Source organism: Geospiza fortis, unplaced genomic scaffold, assembly GCF_000277835.1.
Source record: "Geospiza fortis unplaced genomic scaffold, GeoFor_1.0 scaffold53, whole genome shotgun sequence".
NCBI lineage: Eukaryota > Metazoa > Chordata > Aves > Passeriformes > Thraupidae > Geospiza > Geospiza fortis.
The window spans coordinates 3,658,882-3,675,917 of NW_005054305.1; the positions used below are offsets into that span (position 1 = coordinate 3,658,882).

General features: G+C 41.6%; 1 protein-coding gene across 1 annotated transcript in view; it reads left to right on the forward strand.

Annotated features, from left to right (window-relative positions):
* Positions 1 to 13,965: 13,965 nt before the first annotated feature.
* Positions 13,966 to 17,036, forward strand: part of TAF4B (TATA-box binding protein associated factor 4b) — a 57,253-nt gene continuing 54,182 nt past the window's right edge. Inside the window, exons 1-3 of the mRNA XM_031066607.1 lie at positions 13,966 to 13,984; positions 14,495 to 14,643; positions 15,367 to 15,474. Coding sequence (XP_030922467.1) covers positions 13,966 to 13,984; positions 14,495 to 14,643; positions 15,367 to 15,474 — 276 coding nt within the window. The remainder of the gene's footprint in view (positions 13,985 to 14,494; positions 14,644 to 15,366; positions 15,475 to 17,036) is intronic.

Sequence of the window (17,036 nt, forward strand, 5' to 3'; positions counted from 1 at the left end):
CAGGGCGACGTGGGTGGCGGTGATGTAGTGGCCGTGTGTGTTTCGGGCTGCTTGTCTGCCCCAAACTTCTGGGAACCGGCGTGTGCGTCTGCCTTGTGGGGCATGGGCAGTGTGACTGGGGCTCAGTCGGGTAGCAGCGCTGGGGATGCTTACAGCCTGTCTGCAGGATGGATCTGGAAGTCTCTGGATAAATGCAACTTCTCACTTTGCTGGATAGCACGAAGAGCAGGAGAAGTAACCAGAAACTCAGCGGCCAAGTTACCCTTATGTGTGGCTTGGTAAAGACTGCTCGAGGCTTTAGTGGAACTTGGATGGAGGAGTATCTCGGGGAGGGGGTGTGAGCGTGGGCTGGAGGCTGCAGAGCGGCTCCGTGACTTACCGAGCGGGTCCGGCTGCCCGCACTCGCCTCCGACCGGGCGGTCCCGCGGGAATTCTTGTCACAGGCACAACCAGGCCGATGCGACTGCTCATGGAACAAAATACTGCCGTGCCTAAGGAGGACAGAGTTGAAAGTTCATTACGTGTTGCTCCTTGAAACCCTTTTTTTCTATAAACCCTCTGTGGGAAACCGAAGGGTTCAGAGAGATATTGCTCTTACAGATGCGTTTCCTATAGCAGCAGTGAAAATATTAGCGTAGGAGTTGCACTGTGCTGATACAGACACCTTAATACTTTGGATAGCAACAGAGGATTGCCAGGGCTTCCACCTGCACTTTCTCTTAAGAGGGAGAATGTGTTGTTGATTCTGATCTTATTTTTCCCTGTTGGGCTGTATTTAAGTACTTTAAAAAAAAAAGAAGAAAAAGTTACTTTGCTTCCACTGGTTTTGGTCTCACTCTGCTGAGACCCCAAGATATGTAATGACTTCATTGCTATTTGATGCTATAATTATTTCCTGCCAGGACAGTTCTGTTGTTGGAGCATCTGTTGCAATTACTTTCAGGTTGCATATTGCTGAAAAGGATGATTGGCTTTACAGTAATTCCTGTGCTGGTAGTGCATATTTGCTTTTTTTTTCTTTCCTCATTTTTTTAAATCCTAATGTCCTTATCAAAGACATGCACCTCCCAAAGAGATATATAATGCTAATTAAAAAAAAAAAGTCTTTAGTCAGTCAGTTTCACTGTAGATTTCCCAGCACTCATGATGCTGTAATGTCTGGGTAGTGAGCAGTCAAGGATGAGTTTAAATCCTTGCCAACTTTCCTCTGAAATTAACCATAATGGAAATATATTAACTTCTTGTAGCAGGGCTTCCCAGGTATTCAGGTTTTGTATTCCCAGGTATTCATACTTTTGCTTTCTGGAATGTATTGACATTCAGTTAAACACCTTGCTGTGAAGGTGGATGATCATGTGAGTTGCCTGTGCTTTGGAAACTACAAATTAGCAAAACTTACAGGTTTTTTGTAGTGGCTTAAGTTTGACTGCATCCAGGTATACTGTTGAATGTCATCTGACTTGTGTTGTGGTACGAAGCAGATGTCACAAACATAGTATTACTCCTCAGTTGCATCAGCTTGTTTTCCTTGCTCCTGGGACAATGCAGTCTTTGTATCAGAAGTTCAGAGGTGCTGGTACTCTGCAGCATTGTAAATAAAAATAACTGTGTGGACTTCAGTGCCTCAGAAGAAACTAGACATTGTCAGATTTCAAATGGATCAATGTTTCAGGGGAACTTGTCTATGTAATTGTTGCAAGGTTATATAAAAATGCATTCTGTCTTGAAAAAGTGTTAGTATTTTACCTCTGTCTTGTAGGTGGATTTAATTTTTAATTAATAATAAAAAATGCAAGATGGATAGCATTAAAGCTACAAGAGTTAGCAGCATTAAGAAAAAGAAGTGGAATAAACCACCAAATTCCTAGGCTTGAAAAGTGTTTTTTTTTCCAAATAAACTGCCAAATCTAGACACACAGGATAAAATACGGAAGGGAGGATGCACTTAGGTTTAAAATCATGGCATTCATCTTTTGTGGCACCTGTTAAGAAAAATGCATACAGAAGACATCCTTCCCTTGAGTTTCAGAGGGAAGTATTTGAGGTGGCTTGTTCTGAGGAAGGCTGGACAGCACTGCCCTTACTGGCCATGCTGAGTTTCTGATGACCTGCTTGTGACACAGAGTGGGCATTGCTTCCACAGCACTGCAGTCTGGGGAAGGAAGGGCACCAGCAGAGCTGTGTTTGCCTCTGTGACCTGGAGGGCAGTGGAGGTTCATGGAAATCTGGGATTTATGCTGCTCCTTCTCTTCCATCTCTACCTCCCCCTTCCTCTTGCTCAGAATAAAACCAGGAGTTGGGAAAAGCAGATCACTGGCTAATGACTGACTCCTCATGTCCCTGAGCACAGATTGCCCATCTGCCAAGTGCCTCTTTTTGTCTGATTGTCCAGGAAAGACCACTGAGCTTTACAAGTTCTCTTGGTCTTGAAGAACTCAGGCTTGCTGATGAGTAACAAGGGTTTTCCTCCTGCTCCAGTCCATCCCTGGCTGACCACCACTGGAGGCTTTAGCACAAAGTGGGTCTCCAGCTGGTCTGACTTCAGGGATGGCTTTGGTCTTCTTGTCATCAGCTCTCAGACTCAGTGGTTGGGCTATGTCCTTCCAAATTGAGGGAATTTGATCTGCCAGAGGGACCTTTCCTCAGTTGCCCTCTTTGCTGACAAGAGCAGCGAGGCTAGCAGCATTTCAGAAGGCTTTGCACGTCGCAGTCTGGGTTTGCAGAGAGCAGAGCGGCGTGGTGAGCGCTGTGCTGCCTCAGTCCTGAGCTCCATGTGGCCTGTGCTGATGCTACAAACCTGCAAAAGTCTCATGTCATGGACCATCTGCTTAACAAGAAATTGTGTCCTTGGTTAACCTGAGCTTAATGAGGGGGAGAAATGGATGGGCTGTGCTTTTAGACAGGAGGAAATAATTGGGAAGGGAAAGGGGAGGGAGGCAAGGGCTGTGACAAATGTCTATAGTTCACCTTAGTGTCTTTGGGCCCCACACTGCTTTGGAGAAGTAGAGGGCAGAAAAAGAGCATAAAAACAACAAGAAGAATGTTGTTTCATCTTTTTGTTTACTTTTCTTGAACTTAGCTTTTTCTCACTTCTGTACCTGTACTTTGAGTCTATCCTTGGCCCTGGAATGCTCATTACAGGCAGGTGTTGAAAGGACAATTAGTAGATAAATCTGCTTCTCTGCTGATGGCATGAAAAAGGACAGAACTGAACCAGATGCCAGGGATCCTCCATTGTTACCTTCAATTTGCTTAGAACAGGAAAATTCTTTGAAAACCTCACCTCATGCCACACAGGGCTGTGGCAGCAGCTGCCATCACTCTTCACTGTAGCATTGGCTGCCTCTGGTGTGTGTATTTCTGTTTTATGCTTTCCATTACTGCTAACACCAGTGGGGCTGAGCAAGCACAGTGTCAGCAAAGAGAAGGTGCCCTGAGTGTGCTGTAATTTCACTAGCAGTGTGGTGCAAGGCATGGTCTCTGTGTAAGGTTTCCTTTGCACCTGCCTTAGAGGGGAACAGCAGCAAGTTCAGGTTCTTGGTTTCTGTTTGCAGCTCATTTGTCTTTGCTTGGATGTTTTGCCTCGTCTGTGGCAGGTTTTCCACTGCCTGCAACTTATCAAGGCTGATTGTGGGTAACTTCAGAAAGCACAGCCACTGTTGTGTCAGGTGGCTGGGCTGTATGGCGTGGAGCAGGCAGGCAGCAGGTGCACTCCTGTGGGTGGGAAGGAGAGACCCGGCGTGGGTATTCCAAAACTGCAGTGGGGTGGTATGGAGCCTGGTCTTGTCGAGTTTCTCTTAATTGTCTGTAGAACATAAGGTAGGTAACCTGAAGAAGTAAGGGCTGATAAACATCGGGATGCTGCTGCCTTCTGCTTTCTCCCTCGTCATGTTCCAGTTGTTGTTGTTTTTCAGTGGTAAAACCATGAGGAATTTGATGATATGAATATTAGGTGATATTTGTATCTGGTCTGTTGCTTTAGAATAGGGGGAAATGCTGATTTTAAAATACTTCTTAATTTATATTATGTTTGAGCTGGAGTAGGCTGTCTAAAGATTTCTTGTTTCAACAGGCAGAAAACGGTAGAAATTCCTTTAAAGTATGCAGTTTCTGGATGTTGGTAATCCCATGAAGTCTGAGCATAGTACTTGCGCTTAGAGCAGTAGGGGCTAAATAATCCGTGCTTGTAACTTTTTGTATCCCAATAACATTTTCTGTTTAGCAGGCTTCTGGGGATGGATTCTCTGCAAACTTCTCTCTTCACATTAGGTGACACTGATCAACTTTTTTTTCTGAGGAGGGGTGAACAAAGCTTTGGTGGGCTTGAAGAACTAAGTCAAACTTAGATAATAGCAAGGAAATGTGTTGTGCTGTAACTAGTTGAAATTTCAGCTGCACTGTGGGACTTAATTTTGCTTTCAGGACTGAGTGTGTCTAGCAAAATAATGCCTTCGTATGATTAAATGCACAGCCATGTAGGAATTAAGATTTAAATCTTGGCAGAAAATGCAAAGCTAATGTCTAGATTTATGGTTTTCCAACACACAGAAAAAAAAAAAGATGCATTCTGAATACTGAAGCATGGAAATATGATGCTCAGTAAAATTAATGTTAAATGCTGTTCAGATTTTACCATCGATTGGAGTGTATTGCAAAAAATTACAGCTACAGATTGGTGAACAGTAAACTTTTTTTAATCCTTAGAAGAGAGAGAACGTGAGCATGACTTGTGTTGCCTCTGCAGTATTTAAAGGACCTTTCAGCTTGTAGCAGTAAAAATAGCATCACTCACACAGGTGACAGCTGGAGGAAATACTAATTATGTTTCAGTATTGTTTTTCCCAAATATGCTGATAAAATCTAGGAAAGCTCATGTGTTGTTATTTTGAGTAGCAACCATACCAGGGTTTTTAAGTCATTTTAGAGAACCAGGTATTTGTTATGCCACTTGACTGGAGTCTGTGCTGTACCTAGTGGGTAGGATTGTATTTACAGATATGCGTATGCAAGTTTTGATGTAAATGGCAATGCTTATGGTAACTATCAAAGTTGAATAATTAGTACTGCCTTAATCATTTAGACAAAAGCAAAAGGCAAAAACTTTTTTGAGAATTCACTTGGCATTTTCTGAAAATTGATGATGTCAGAAGAAAACCAGGTGAAATTTGCAAAATGGAGAAGATCACCATAGGTATTTTTAAGTGTCTTACTATTCAGGTTGTCAGGATTAAGGTCTGCTCTGCCATCTGGATCACCTTTAGAACAAAGTCCACTAACAGATCTTTTCCACCAGTGTCTTGAGGAAATAGTCTCTGATTGCAACCTGAAGTGTGGTAAAAATAGCAATAGATGGAAGATCCTTGTTGCCAGTGAGGAAGTCTAGGGTCTGTTAAGGCTGGAGAACTGCTGAAGCTCTTACTGTGCTGTAAGAACTGCTGAAGATCTTACTGTGCTGTAAGAACAGTCCAATGATATGGTAACACTTAATTTTCACAGCTTGTGTTTGCAGGCTTCTTCTAGCACACTTCCAGTTTGGCGGAGGCAGAGGAGATGCTTTCATTAGTACTGGCTGCTCCTAGGAGTTGGCTGGGAAATCAGAGTTCCTTGGGTGGATGTCCAGGATAGAATAACAGCTGGGTGAAACAGCACACCCTGGTTGGCAGAGCACCTGAAGCCTTTCCCTGGCAGCTTGCCTGGTGGCAGTTGCCACCTGTTCCCAGTGGAGCCCTGGAAGCCAGGTCCAGTGGATGGTGCATTACCAGGCAGTCTCAGTGGGCCAGCCAGTGTTCTCTGTTCAAGGGGATTAGTGCACTCAGAACACCTTTATACATGACTGCCCTCCTAGGCACTTGACAAATATCACACAGGTCTGGTGACAGTTTCCACAATATCTGTGTAGTTAATGCTTCCCATGAAGGTTTTGCTGTCTTCTGCAATAATTTTTGTTTGCTCCATCATACTTTAAGCAAGATGGTGATCAGTGTTAAAATTCAGTGTTGATCCCTTGTTTGCAAGTGAAAAGCCATCCAGCCCAGGAGTGAATTTGCACTTTCAGAAGTGGAATTCAACTTTCTTCTGGTCCCCAAGTAAGCAATGAGGAAACAAATATCCCATTGTAAAATTAATCTGAATTAACTGACCTCTTACTTAAAGGAGACAGAGATTTGAAGGTGACTGATCTTGTCCTTTGTTAAAATACCACCAAGACACCGATGATGTTTTCAGCAACTCTTGGTTTAAAGTTAAGATTTGTGGTTCAACATTTCAGCTTCAGATTTCTCAGTAAAAGCTCAATGGCTGTTCCAGAAATGGGAAGTGCAGGGTGTTGGCATACCTTCTGGTCCTTAGAAAGCTGTCTGCTGTATATATATGGCTGCAGCGTGCCAAGCATATAACTTGCTGTTTGAAGAATTTCACTTCAGTGAATACTAGGAGTACACAAGAGGATGTGGTGTAGAGACTCAGTGCTTCTTTCAGTGCAGTAGGAATTGTCTTGAGAGTAAGGAAGTGTCACTTTGCTCCTTTGAGGTACTATTTCACTGCCATCAGCTGAGTCCCCAGCAAATATTTGAAGCTTCTGTATGAGGTAATTTGGGTCCCAGAGAATGCTCAAGCCAGATCATCTTAGTTGTAGACAGCCCTAGAACTGTCTGATTACTCAGATAGGAAAGGAACCAAGCCTCAAAGTGCAAAGTTGCAAACCACAAAGATGTGATGGGGAAATGCTGATGGGAAATGATCCCAGTTGCTGAAAGGTGTGGCCCAAGGACAAGAGCTAGATGCTATCACAATATCAAATAAGTCTCTGCCTTATTTGCACAGTGTTGGCTGGGAATCCCTGATGCCTACACACAATAAAAACAACACCTCTTGGGATTCAAGTGTAATAAATACACTCTGAATCCAAATAGAAATGGTATTGCCATCTTGTAACTATGCCCAGAAAACCTATTGGTTGTTTGTTGTTGGTTGTACAGTTATACTTTTGCTTAAGAGTTCTACTTTAACTGTAAAATTGCATGGCTCTAAATGTGTTCTCAAGGAAGGAAGCTCAGCTGTATATGCTGTCGAGGACAATGCTGAAATGTAGGCCTGTATTCTGTGAAAAGGCATCAGAAAATGTGAAAACTAAGAGGGCCCAGTTGCTAGACTGTTAAACAGATATCCATCTGGGCACCAAAATACATTGATGAGCAGCTAGTCCTCAACAGCTTGGATAAGACTTGCTGGTTGAGCAGTGTGTGAAACTTGGCTTCAGATTTTTTGCAGTTTTAGCACTCTGTGTCTAGTTCCTGGAGAAAGGGAGGGAGAGGGGACTTTGTTTACACTCTTGAGAAAGATGCGTGGTGTCCATTATTCCAGACTGTTTCAAACAATAGGATACCAGAGTCTGCTCCATCCTGCCTAGAAGAGATAGCATCATCCCTTTCCTGGTTTTCTGTGCTTGGAAAGCCTGTGTCTGCACTGGCTATCGCAGGAATTGGTGCCTGCTGTTAGCACAGAAAGATGCTTAGCCAGAGGTTGGAGTTACTGGGGGCAGCAGCCTTTGCTGGGAGTGCAAACCCCTCCAGCTGTTAGTGTGTACATGGTGCTTGTTTAAAACACTGCTCACAGCAACCCAGACAGTCTGAGAAATGTTAATGCAGGTGGAACTGTGCTGTCAGCTGGACAGTGGTGTCTGCAATGAAAGCTGGTCACTGGCTCTGAAAAGGTGAGATGTCAGACATCAGCCTTGAAAGTTGTATCCCAGAGTCTACATGAGTCTGCAGTGCAGTTTGTGCAGTTGACAGAGATGCCATCAACATCTTTAAAGAGCTTACAGGTATAACATGTATAGACTGTGTTCTATTGTAGCATGAAAGAATATGGGGATTATGCCCTTTGAATTTCTCTCCTGACATGGAAATTAATGTTTTCCATATCCATGGGTAAAACAAGGTGTCTTTCATTGGAATTCAAAATCTGACATTTCATTGTGACTCTGCAATGTCTACATGCTAGTCACTGGTTCTGAGCCATTGCTATGAAGACCCATTAGTTTAGAAGCTTCCCTGGGACAGAGGGAAAGAGCACAGAGGGTGATTTCTGAGATATGCAATTATTTAGTTGGTGAAACAAAATGTGAATGGAATTAATTGTTTGAGGGCCTGGATGTGTGGTGGGTGATTCTGGTTGCTGCAATAGCAGCGCTCGTTGTGGGTTGGACATTGCTGAATTCTTCTTATATCAGCTAGAATCGACTTCCAAAGGTTAGAATGATTTTTTGTATGGAGTAAAATGTTTTGTGGATGTAATGTAGTTGCTGAACAACTTATCTTGACCCCATATAGTGTAGATGAGCCCTCTGCCCTACTTATCTGGGAAATATGAGAACAAACACAGGTGTTTTTCCCAAGAAAAGCCTAAATCAGGCACTCTTTGTGACTTCACAAAAGATCTGTTTTCTGAAGTCAATTGCATTTAAAAATAGAAGTTAGAGATCATTACTGGGAGCCTGTGATGAGATAACTTGGTGTAGCCTCCAGATCACTGTTGCGGCTTCATTCCTAAAACAGTGAAAAGCACATCTAGGTTTTTCCTCCAAACCGGGCTGTTGTCCTTGTTTCTTCATCTCCACTACAGAAATTTGCAGTAGATATCTAGGAAAACTCAAGTACTGTGTGAGGTTCATAGGGAGTAAGTAGTTCTCCTGCATGCACTACAGACCATACTTCATCCGAAAACATTACAGCCCCTTCATATTAGAAGGATTATGTCAATCATGTAGAAGTTAATTACTGTCTTTGACAGCATTTCATTAACACTTTGTGCCTCTTTTGCACTCTTTTTCAGCTAACCTACTGGCATAATGCACCTTGATGCAATCACTGCTGGCACAGTCTACATCTCTAATAATGCCCTTTTTTGGTCTTTCTTATTCAGTCCTGTGATGCATCTTTAAAAACTTTTAAGTGACCTGTTCTGTGGGGCTCAATAAATGGAATTGAACAGGAAAAAACAGACTTTTTTTTCCCTAAGGGATGTCTTTAGAGAGAAAAACTGTATTCAAAACCTGTTGCATGGATTAATAGTGTCTGGTATGTTATTTTCCAAGTTTTGAATGATCCTAAATAGTCAAAGAAACTTAAAACCACTATTCCTTTTTAATTGCCATTTAGTTTCCTATGAAAACATTCCCACTAAAGCTTGGTTTTAGCTTGAAATAACTTCTTTAAAAGCTATTGCTTTGTTTTGAGTAGCTCAGTGAAAGAATGGGATTTGTTTAGGAACAGCGAGCTCTGACACATTACTGTTGCTTTAAAACATTTTTGTTGTTTAATTACTGATTTGAGACCTGGAAGTCCCCATTTAGCCTTCTTTTTATAATTGGATTTAGGTGTACTTTACTAAGATTGGCAGCATACCTGATGGAGGCACTCCTTGTTTTGAAATAAGCTGAATTTACCCTTCTTTGAATGCAGCTTTTGTGACTTACGTTCTCTTAAATGAGCTTGGTCTCACTGTGGTTGGTTCTTGCTTGTATTTTATTTTAGGAGCAAAAGACTTCTCTTCCTTTCCTCAGGTTATTCCCTAAGCAGCAGTTCCCCAAGAGCTGTTTGGTTGAGCAGTTGGGTTAGAAACCTTGTAACCAAAGCGGTGGCTTAACGTGACAACTTCAGCTTCACCTGTAATTAAAGCATAAGGTGTATCTCCCCTGGAGCACAAACGCCATCTGGTTCATCTCACGAAGTTCCTGGGGGAAGTTCCCCATCAGAAATGTCTCAGGCTTGTCTTACATGGTGGAAGCTGCCCTTGCGGTGGGATGATTTTAGCATTCATTGGTGCTCAGTGCTGCTGGATGAAGGCCAGAGCTTCAGTTGGCAGCACAGGTTTGTGTTAACAGCATTGTGGTTTCCTTAACACTATTCCCTGAAATACAGTGGAGCCCATGCAGGTGGCATTACATACAGTGGCATAAACAGATCTCTGCCGTTATCCCACAGCTTCTTGCTCGTGGCTCCCATGAGGTTTTAGTGCTTTCTAGTCAAAATGCAGAGGTTTCTGGAAGCTGCTAACCTGTGTTTCTTGGTTCCTGGGCTGGGTGCTAAACCAAGTTCAGAATAAGCTGGGTTTCCTTCACTAATGGTGTTGGGGCAGGGAAAATTTGTAGCAGAGGAATCTCAAGTTTGTGAAAGGAAATGAAATTAAATTTCATTAGAAGGCTTCTGATTTTCCATTGCTCACAGTGCTGGCATGTCTCAGAAGAGGCTGATCTGGGTGGTGGCTGCCAGAGCTTTGCAGGACTGTTGCCAGGCTCTCCTCCTCAAAGCAGGGTACCTGCAGCCCTGGTTCCAGGAGAAGGCAGGGCACTGGGTGTAGATCTCAATGAGACCTCTTCAAGGTAAGAAGGTATAGCATGGCTCCTTCTGTGTAGCTTTGGAGGAAACTGAGATGGGTTTTGGTTGTCAGGTGCTTCCCCTCCAGCTCCCTTCACAGGGTTACAGCTGAAGAAAAGTGTGCAGAGAACAAGTGGCTGAAACAGCTGATTGTGTTTTAACTGCCTTTTCAACCAGTGTAGGAAAACCAAATAATTTTCCAAAGTATGTTTTTGGCAGGACAGGCAGAATATCTAAGGACAGAAGTCTCAATTCATTGCAAAAAGTTTTTTTTTTTTAAATCTGCAGGAGACACCTGTGTCCTGCAGTGAAGCATGTAAGAAATAATCCCTGATTATTTCAGATCCCTCAGTAACTGGTCACTTTGGTTTGAAAATAAGAACAGCTTTGTAACCCCAAAGGGATTGTGCCTTGCTCTTCCTAGCAAAGTGCATGAATAGTGAGGAGGCGTTCCTGTTCTCTGAAACAGCTCCAGTAAAACTGTCAAACAATGTTCTTGGAAGTGCAGCCCAAAAGAAGGCATCTCTAGTCTTATGAGGATGCTTCATCACTCTTCATTTACTACCATTGATGCTGATATTTTGCCGAGGTTGCCAATACCTTTTCTGTTTTTGAATGCAGTGCTGAGAGGTGTTAGATGAAACTTCATGCTTCAGCTGTTCAGAGATCCTGTGTTGTCTTGTGTGTTCTCTCTTTCTTCCTCCCATTTTCTTGTGGAGTTGCGGTGACTGCCAGACATTATGTGTTTTCACATTTATTTTGCTAGTATTTGCTTTCTAGTGAATGTGAAAAAAGCTCTTGCTAAGAAGTACTGTCTTCCTCCCCTGCCAAGTGAAGAATGTGGATTCTTGCACTTCCTTCAATTCTGATAGTAGTGTCCTGGTAGCTGCATGAGTCTGTTTACGTGACCTTTCTATTGAGAGCCTCAAGGTTACCATCACCTGCTGTTCCCTCATTTCACACTTGTGCAGCTGTATAAAGTGTATGAGACTTCAGGCATTGGTTTTGAGAGCCATGGAACCTCTTCTTCTGGCATAAGAGACCTCCTGTGCTGCCTCTTGGAGTCTGTGCTATTGGCTGCAGTATGGGGTTATTGCTTTTGTTTCCAGGCGGAAGGGGAGTATCAAAGTTGTGAAAAACTGTAATTAAATTGTGGCAATGAGAGGTAAAAAATAAGTGCTGTTCTCAACAGCTTTCAAAGTGTTCGAGGCAATTCATGTGTCAGTTTACTGTCCCTGTGTGACATCAGGTTGTTACTGCCCAGAACTGTCTCTCATGCTTGGACAAGATGTGGCTCTTCAGTTGGTGGAACTGTAGCTCTGACAGCTGTTTCAAATTTGCCTTCAGCTTTATCTGTGCATCAGGCATCAATAGCATTAAGCCTGCAGAAGCAGTAGTTAGTAGATTACCATAATACTGTTTTGGAGTTATAATTTTGCCAGTGTCACAAAGAGCTGCTGTCATGAAAAGGTTACCGTGCTTTATTAAAAATTCTGCCAAATGGAACAAAGATAGGGAAATGACTGTTTGTTACTCTAACTTATATTCAGGTAACAGACATTAGCATAGTTGAATGTTCCAATGAAGGCTATGACTACCAGACTGGCCTCAGGTAACTTCTTCTGTGGATGCTTTCACAGAGTTATTTTAATTCAGTACAGATGTCCTTGTGTTGCCTTATCCTGTTGCTAGGGCTGGAAACCTGCTTTGTTTTGGGTTACATCCTTTTCAGAATCCCTGCTATCCTGCTCAAGAAACCCTGCTCAAGGGTTACTTGTTTATCTTTTCTGGTTTTGGAGATGTTAATGAATTTACATATGAACTGTATTGTATTTGCATATACTTTCTAGCTCGATCTTGAGGTAATTTCCTGTCAGGCAGGTAGATAGTGCTGGAAACTCATCCCATTCAGGTGACTGGAGGATGGGATACTTTTCCAGCAAGGTCTCCATCTCTGTTGAATGCCAACTGAAAATGCAGAACAGTAGTGCAAAACCAGTCCCAGGCCTGTAATCAAGTTGACTGGTATCAGTGTGGTTTCTCAAATGCAGAAGTAGGAAATGCACTTCTGATAATTTGACTTAACAAACAAATGTAATGAGCAGTGACAAAATATCCAAAATATACATGAAAACTAACTCTTAATGCATTCCAAACCTCTGAAGATATGAAATTGTAAGTTTATATGTGCCTTCTCAAAGTAGTAGAGCTGTCAGTGATGTTTTAAACCAGACTTATAAAAAAGAAAAGCTTAAAATCTCCAGTAGCAACACTTCTGCCATTCTGAATGTAGACTTAGAACAGAGCGCAATGCCATTGCTAGTAAATGTGGTCAGCTTCCTCTCTTTCAGTGAAATCTGCATAAGCATGTGGTCTGAACAAGGGAAACAATGCTCTTTTCCTGGCTGATGATAAATTGTTTGCCATGAATCACTGTCTAAATGAGATGGCGTGAAAAGAAAATGAGAAATCTAATATGTTTTCTATAATTCCGGTTATTCATTGATTAAATTAAATGATCCATCTGTACCTAAATATAATTATAGTCAAGTCATCAGTGGAGGAGGAGAAAGCTGAGCTGTCAGATGGAGTTAATTGTTTTTCAGAATATGCAACTTGCCTTGTGCATCTGCCCCATGTAGTAAAAGCTGCTTGAGAAAAGGGGATCATGTAGATGCTGCTCTTGCAGTTCTCAGCTTGTGTCTGCTATGTAAATGGCAATATGTTGATGCTACAGAATTTTATACCAGGTTTTGTGTCGTCTTGCAATATCCTCTTATGCTTTTAGATGTGGAGGATGAAAAGCTGTTTCTAAGCATGTGGTTATAGCTTGATTGTTTAAAAAAAAACCCAAAACATACTCAGCAAAACCAAACTCGTGGAGTTTGTGGCTTTTTCTGTTGTATGCATTTAAACTCAGACAGAAGCAGTGTTTTAGACTGTATTGTATGGTCGTATTTTGACAACTTTCAGACTAACCAAGTAGTAAAAGGAGCTTCACTACAGTCTTGTTTTATACTAGGAAAGATTGTAAGTGTGCGTAGAAGATCTGGGTTTCAAATATTGGATAATTTGCAAGGAAGTTTAATGTAGTCTGCCAGAAACATTGAGGTAGTCTTATTTACGTATCTGGATTCTCCTGTACCTCCTTCTTCCTTTTATTTGAAAGATCAGTGTTTAGTGAGGGTGTTTGAGGATGGTGTTTTCAGTGGTGGACTTTGCAGCAGCTACTGCTGGAGACAGAGATGAGACACCACAAAAGGTAGGTTCCTCTGTAGCTCCCTTGAAGGATCTGACATGGTACAGACCAAGCATCCAGATGGCATTTTGTATTTGTGATTGTGTTGAATCCTCTGATTTTTTTAGAGAAGAGCTGTTTGGGGAGGAGGCTTTAGTAGCTGAGTGGTCTTTTTTTTTTCCCCCTTTCTTTTTTAATTCTTTCCCACTGGAATCTCCCTATTTGGCCTCAAACTGCTGCAACAAAAACCTGGGGTTTAATGCTTTTAAACACCCTTGACAGAGGGACAGCTTCAAATTTCTCAGTGACCTTGATTTTCATGAGAGACCACCGCCCTCTTGATTGGGGGGGATGGTCTTGATACAGGTAGGTGAGCTGATACTAATCAGGCTTCAGTTCTCACTACAGTTTTCTCTAAGCTGTGTTTTCACCTCTAAGTATGTGCCTAAGTGTTCAGAAACTGAAGAGGCAGCCAAGTGTGATAGTGGTGATGAATTTTGCAGATGAAGAGCTGCTTAAAATTAGTGCTGAAGTAATCCCAGAGTCTGTGTATATTTTGTGTGTCTGTCTTTTAATGTTCAAAATCTTTTTGACTCAAATGGTCAACTGCTTTCCAATTTGCATCTTGTATGCACACCATGTTTCAACGTGGCCAGTGGTTAAGTTTTTCTTGTGAATTTAGGAATTATTTTCTGTCATGAGATGCATAGTAAAACTGATTGATGTGCACTTTATTCTTATATTTCTTGGCAGCTGTTCCTCGGAGTAATAAAGTAAATATTACATTATCTAGTGTGGTCTAGTTATTTCTTCCACAGAAATACAGGAAAGCTGTAATATAACTTAATTTCACAGCTTGAATGTGTTTTTTTTTCAACAGGAACTGTTCTTATCAGAAGCAGTAATGGCCACCTAATGCTGGTATCTCAACAGTCAATAGGACAAGCACAGAACCAGACACAAAACAACACAAGTGTGAGACCATCTGTGCCAACCAGCACACCTGCAATCAGAATATGTGCTGTGCAGGTAACTTCTCTCATAACTTTAGTTTGGCATAGCTGTATGTTATGTAGATAGAACAGAGTTTGCAGATAAGTTGTGGAGGGTTAAATAAGCGTTTTAACCCTTTCTGAGTGGGGTGATGGTGTTTGGTTTTGCACCAATAAACATCACGACGTGCTTTGCTTTCTTGCTTGAGAAAAAACTTGAGACCTGTTACATATGGTAAAGGTCAAATTAGTGAACTTCTCTCTGATGATGATGATGTAAACCATTTTAAGAAAAAAAAATGCCAGCCAAAATTGCCTAAATGGTTACTGCTACTATCTAAAACCTTGTGATCCTCTGTTGGGATATTTCTCCAAAGCTGAGGACCTTTCCCATGTCCCTAGGATGTTCCTCCTTCCCTGAACTCTGCTGGCTTTTTGCTTCCATCTCTTGTAGTGTGGTCAGCACGCAAGAGTAAGGAGCTACATAAAAGTAAAAATTTATGTATTTCTTTAACCATTTTATTCTGATTATGCATTATCTCTAAATGTCTCTGAATCTGTTATTGAATATTAAAGTGGTAGACAAAGAATTTTGCTGAGCAGTGTTTAAATGATGTGGACTGTGCCTGTATTGTTACTGTTAAGAGGATTTGCCTCAGTTTGTATCTGACCCCAACTTCTATGTCTGTTTTGTCATTGACTTGTCTGACAGCTGTTCTCTGCCCATGTGTAATTATTTTTTATTTTTATTTTTTCAAAGAATTCTGGCACACAGTTAGTAAAGAAAATAGCAGCTGCTCCTGTGAAAACATTATCTCAAACAACAAATGCTGTGGTTTCTACTGTTCAGACACCTGCTGTAATACAGGTACTTTGCAAGCTTTATAGTATGGTGGAATAAGTGACAGAAGGAACTGGAGAAAATATGGATGCATTCTTGTTATTTCTAGCTGAATCTGGTTTTCAGTAAGCTTAGTAACCTTTGTCCTCATAATAAATTATTTCCCAAATCTGTTTTTCTAAATGCATAATTTAATTAGGCTTCTGTCAGCATGTGTCAGATAATCTTATCTCACTACAGTAGAAAGCACATGAACAATGAATACAATAAATAGTTCAGAGAGCCATTTCCAGTGCCTTTGTAGGCTGTGACAGAGCTCCTTCAATCTCTTGCTAAATCTTTTCTGGGAGATGTGCTCCTGTTGGGGTTCCCTGATTCCTTAGTGCAGAAAAAGGTATACCTGAGATGATGTTGAGGGGAAAATGAGCTGTCTGCACCAATCAAGCTGTTTTTCATGTATATGATGTTTTTCCCCCTCATTATAAACTGAAGGAAGGTCATAGCTGAAGACCTGTTCCCTAATTGAGTGTGGCAGATGGGTTCCACAGGTACAGCTGTAAATAGGCAGTGGTTGAAAATGCCTCATTATTTTCAGGTAGTATTTTTGTCTTATTTCCCAGGTCTTATTTTGCTTTTTCTAGAGAAAAAATGTTGTAGGTCTCTTCTGAAGAGGGTTTTATCACCTGCAGAGTATGAGGTTTTTCCTACGTGTGGTTCATACTCTGTTCTTGGGGACCAGGCTTCTGGATAAGCATGTGGAATGAAAAGAAACCTACATTTTTCTGCAGATAGTATGTTCTGTTCATAATCTGCAGGAGAAATCATAAGGAAGTCTGGCTTCTACTTGTATTTTGTGACAAGACTTTGAAGGAGACTGAGCTGTAGCAGTTGACAAAACACTCAGTAAATGAGCAAGATCAGTCATTCAAAAAAACGTGCTGGATGTATGTTCTTGACCCTGAGGGTGTTTGAAGGGTTGGGAGAGGTGTATGTTGACAGTGGTAACAGTCTGACTAACAAGTTCATCCTTCTGCTGTTCTTCTGTATCAGCAGCTGAGCTCTACTCACACTCTGTGCTCTTTTTTCACTTCCCTCTCACTACAGATGGATAATGTTGGGGCTAATGTGGAAAACCCAGAGGCCTCTCTTAATACATTTTCTATTTTGCTCAGAATGGAAACAGTGTATCCTTTGTGTCTAAATAGAGTAATGGATGTTCCTTACTTTTGTTTTGGAATACTAGCTTGCAAACCCTGTGTTTGTGATCACTGCATAGAGGTCTTTAGGATATAAAAACAATAGTCATCTACTATACTACCCTTACACCGGGGAGAAGAGATGAAGGTCATCCATCATCTGATGGATGAAGTCGCATGCATCCTCACACTCTCATGTGGGTAAACACTGAGATTCATCACGCTATTAACTTCTCTTTTTAAAACTTTTATCTGCCTTTGGCTTGGTTTTTCTGTACATTAATTCAGTTTTGGTGTAGTCTATTGAACTTATGTTCTTCTGAGATATTTAAAGACATAGACTTGGAGTATTTTCTGTAAGCTGGTTTTCCCCCCCCTCCCCCACTGCAGAAC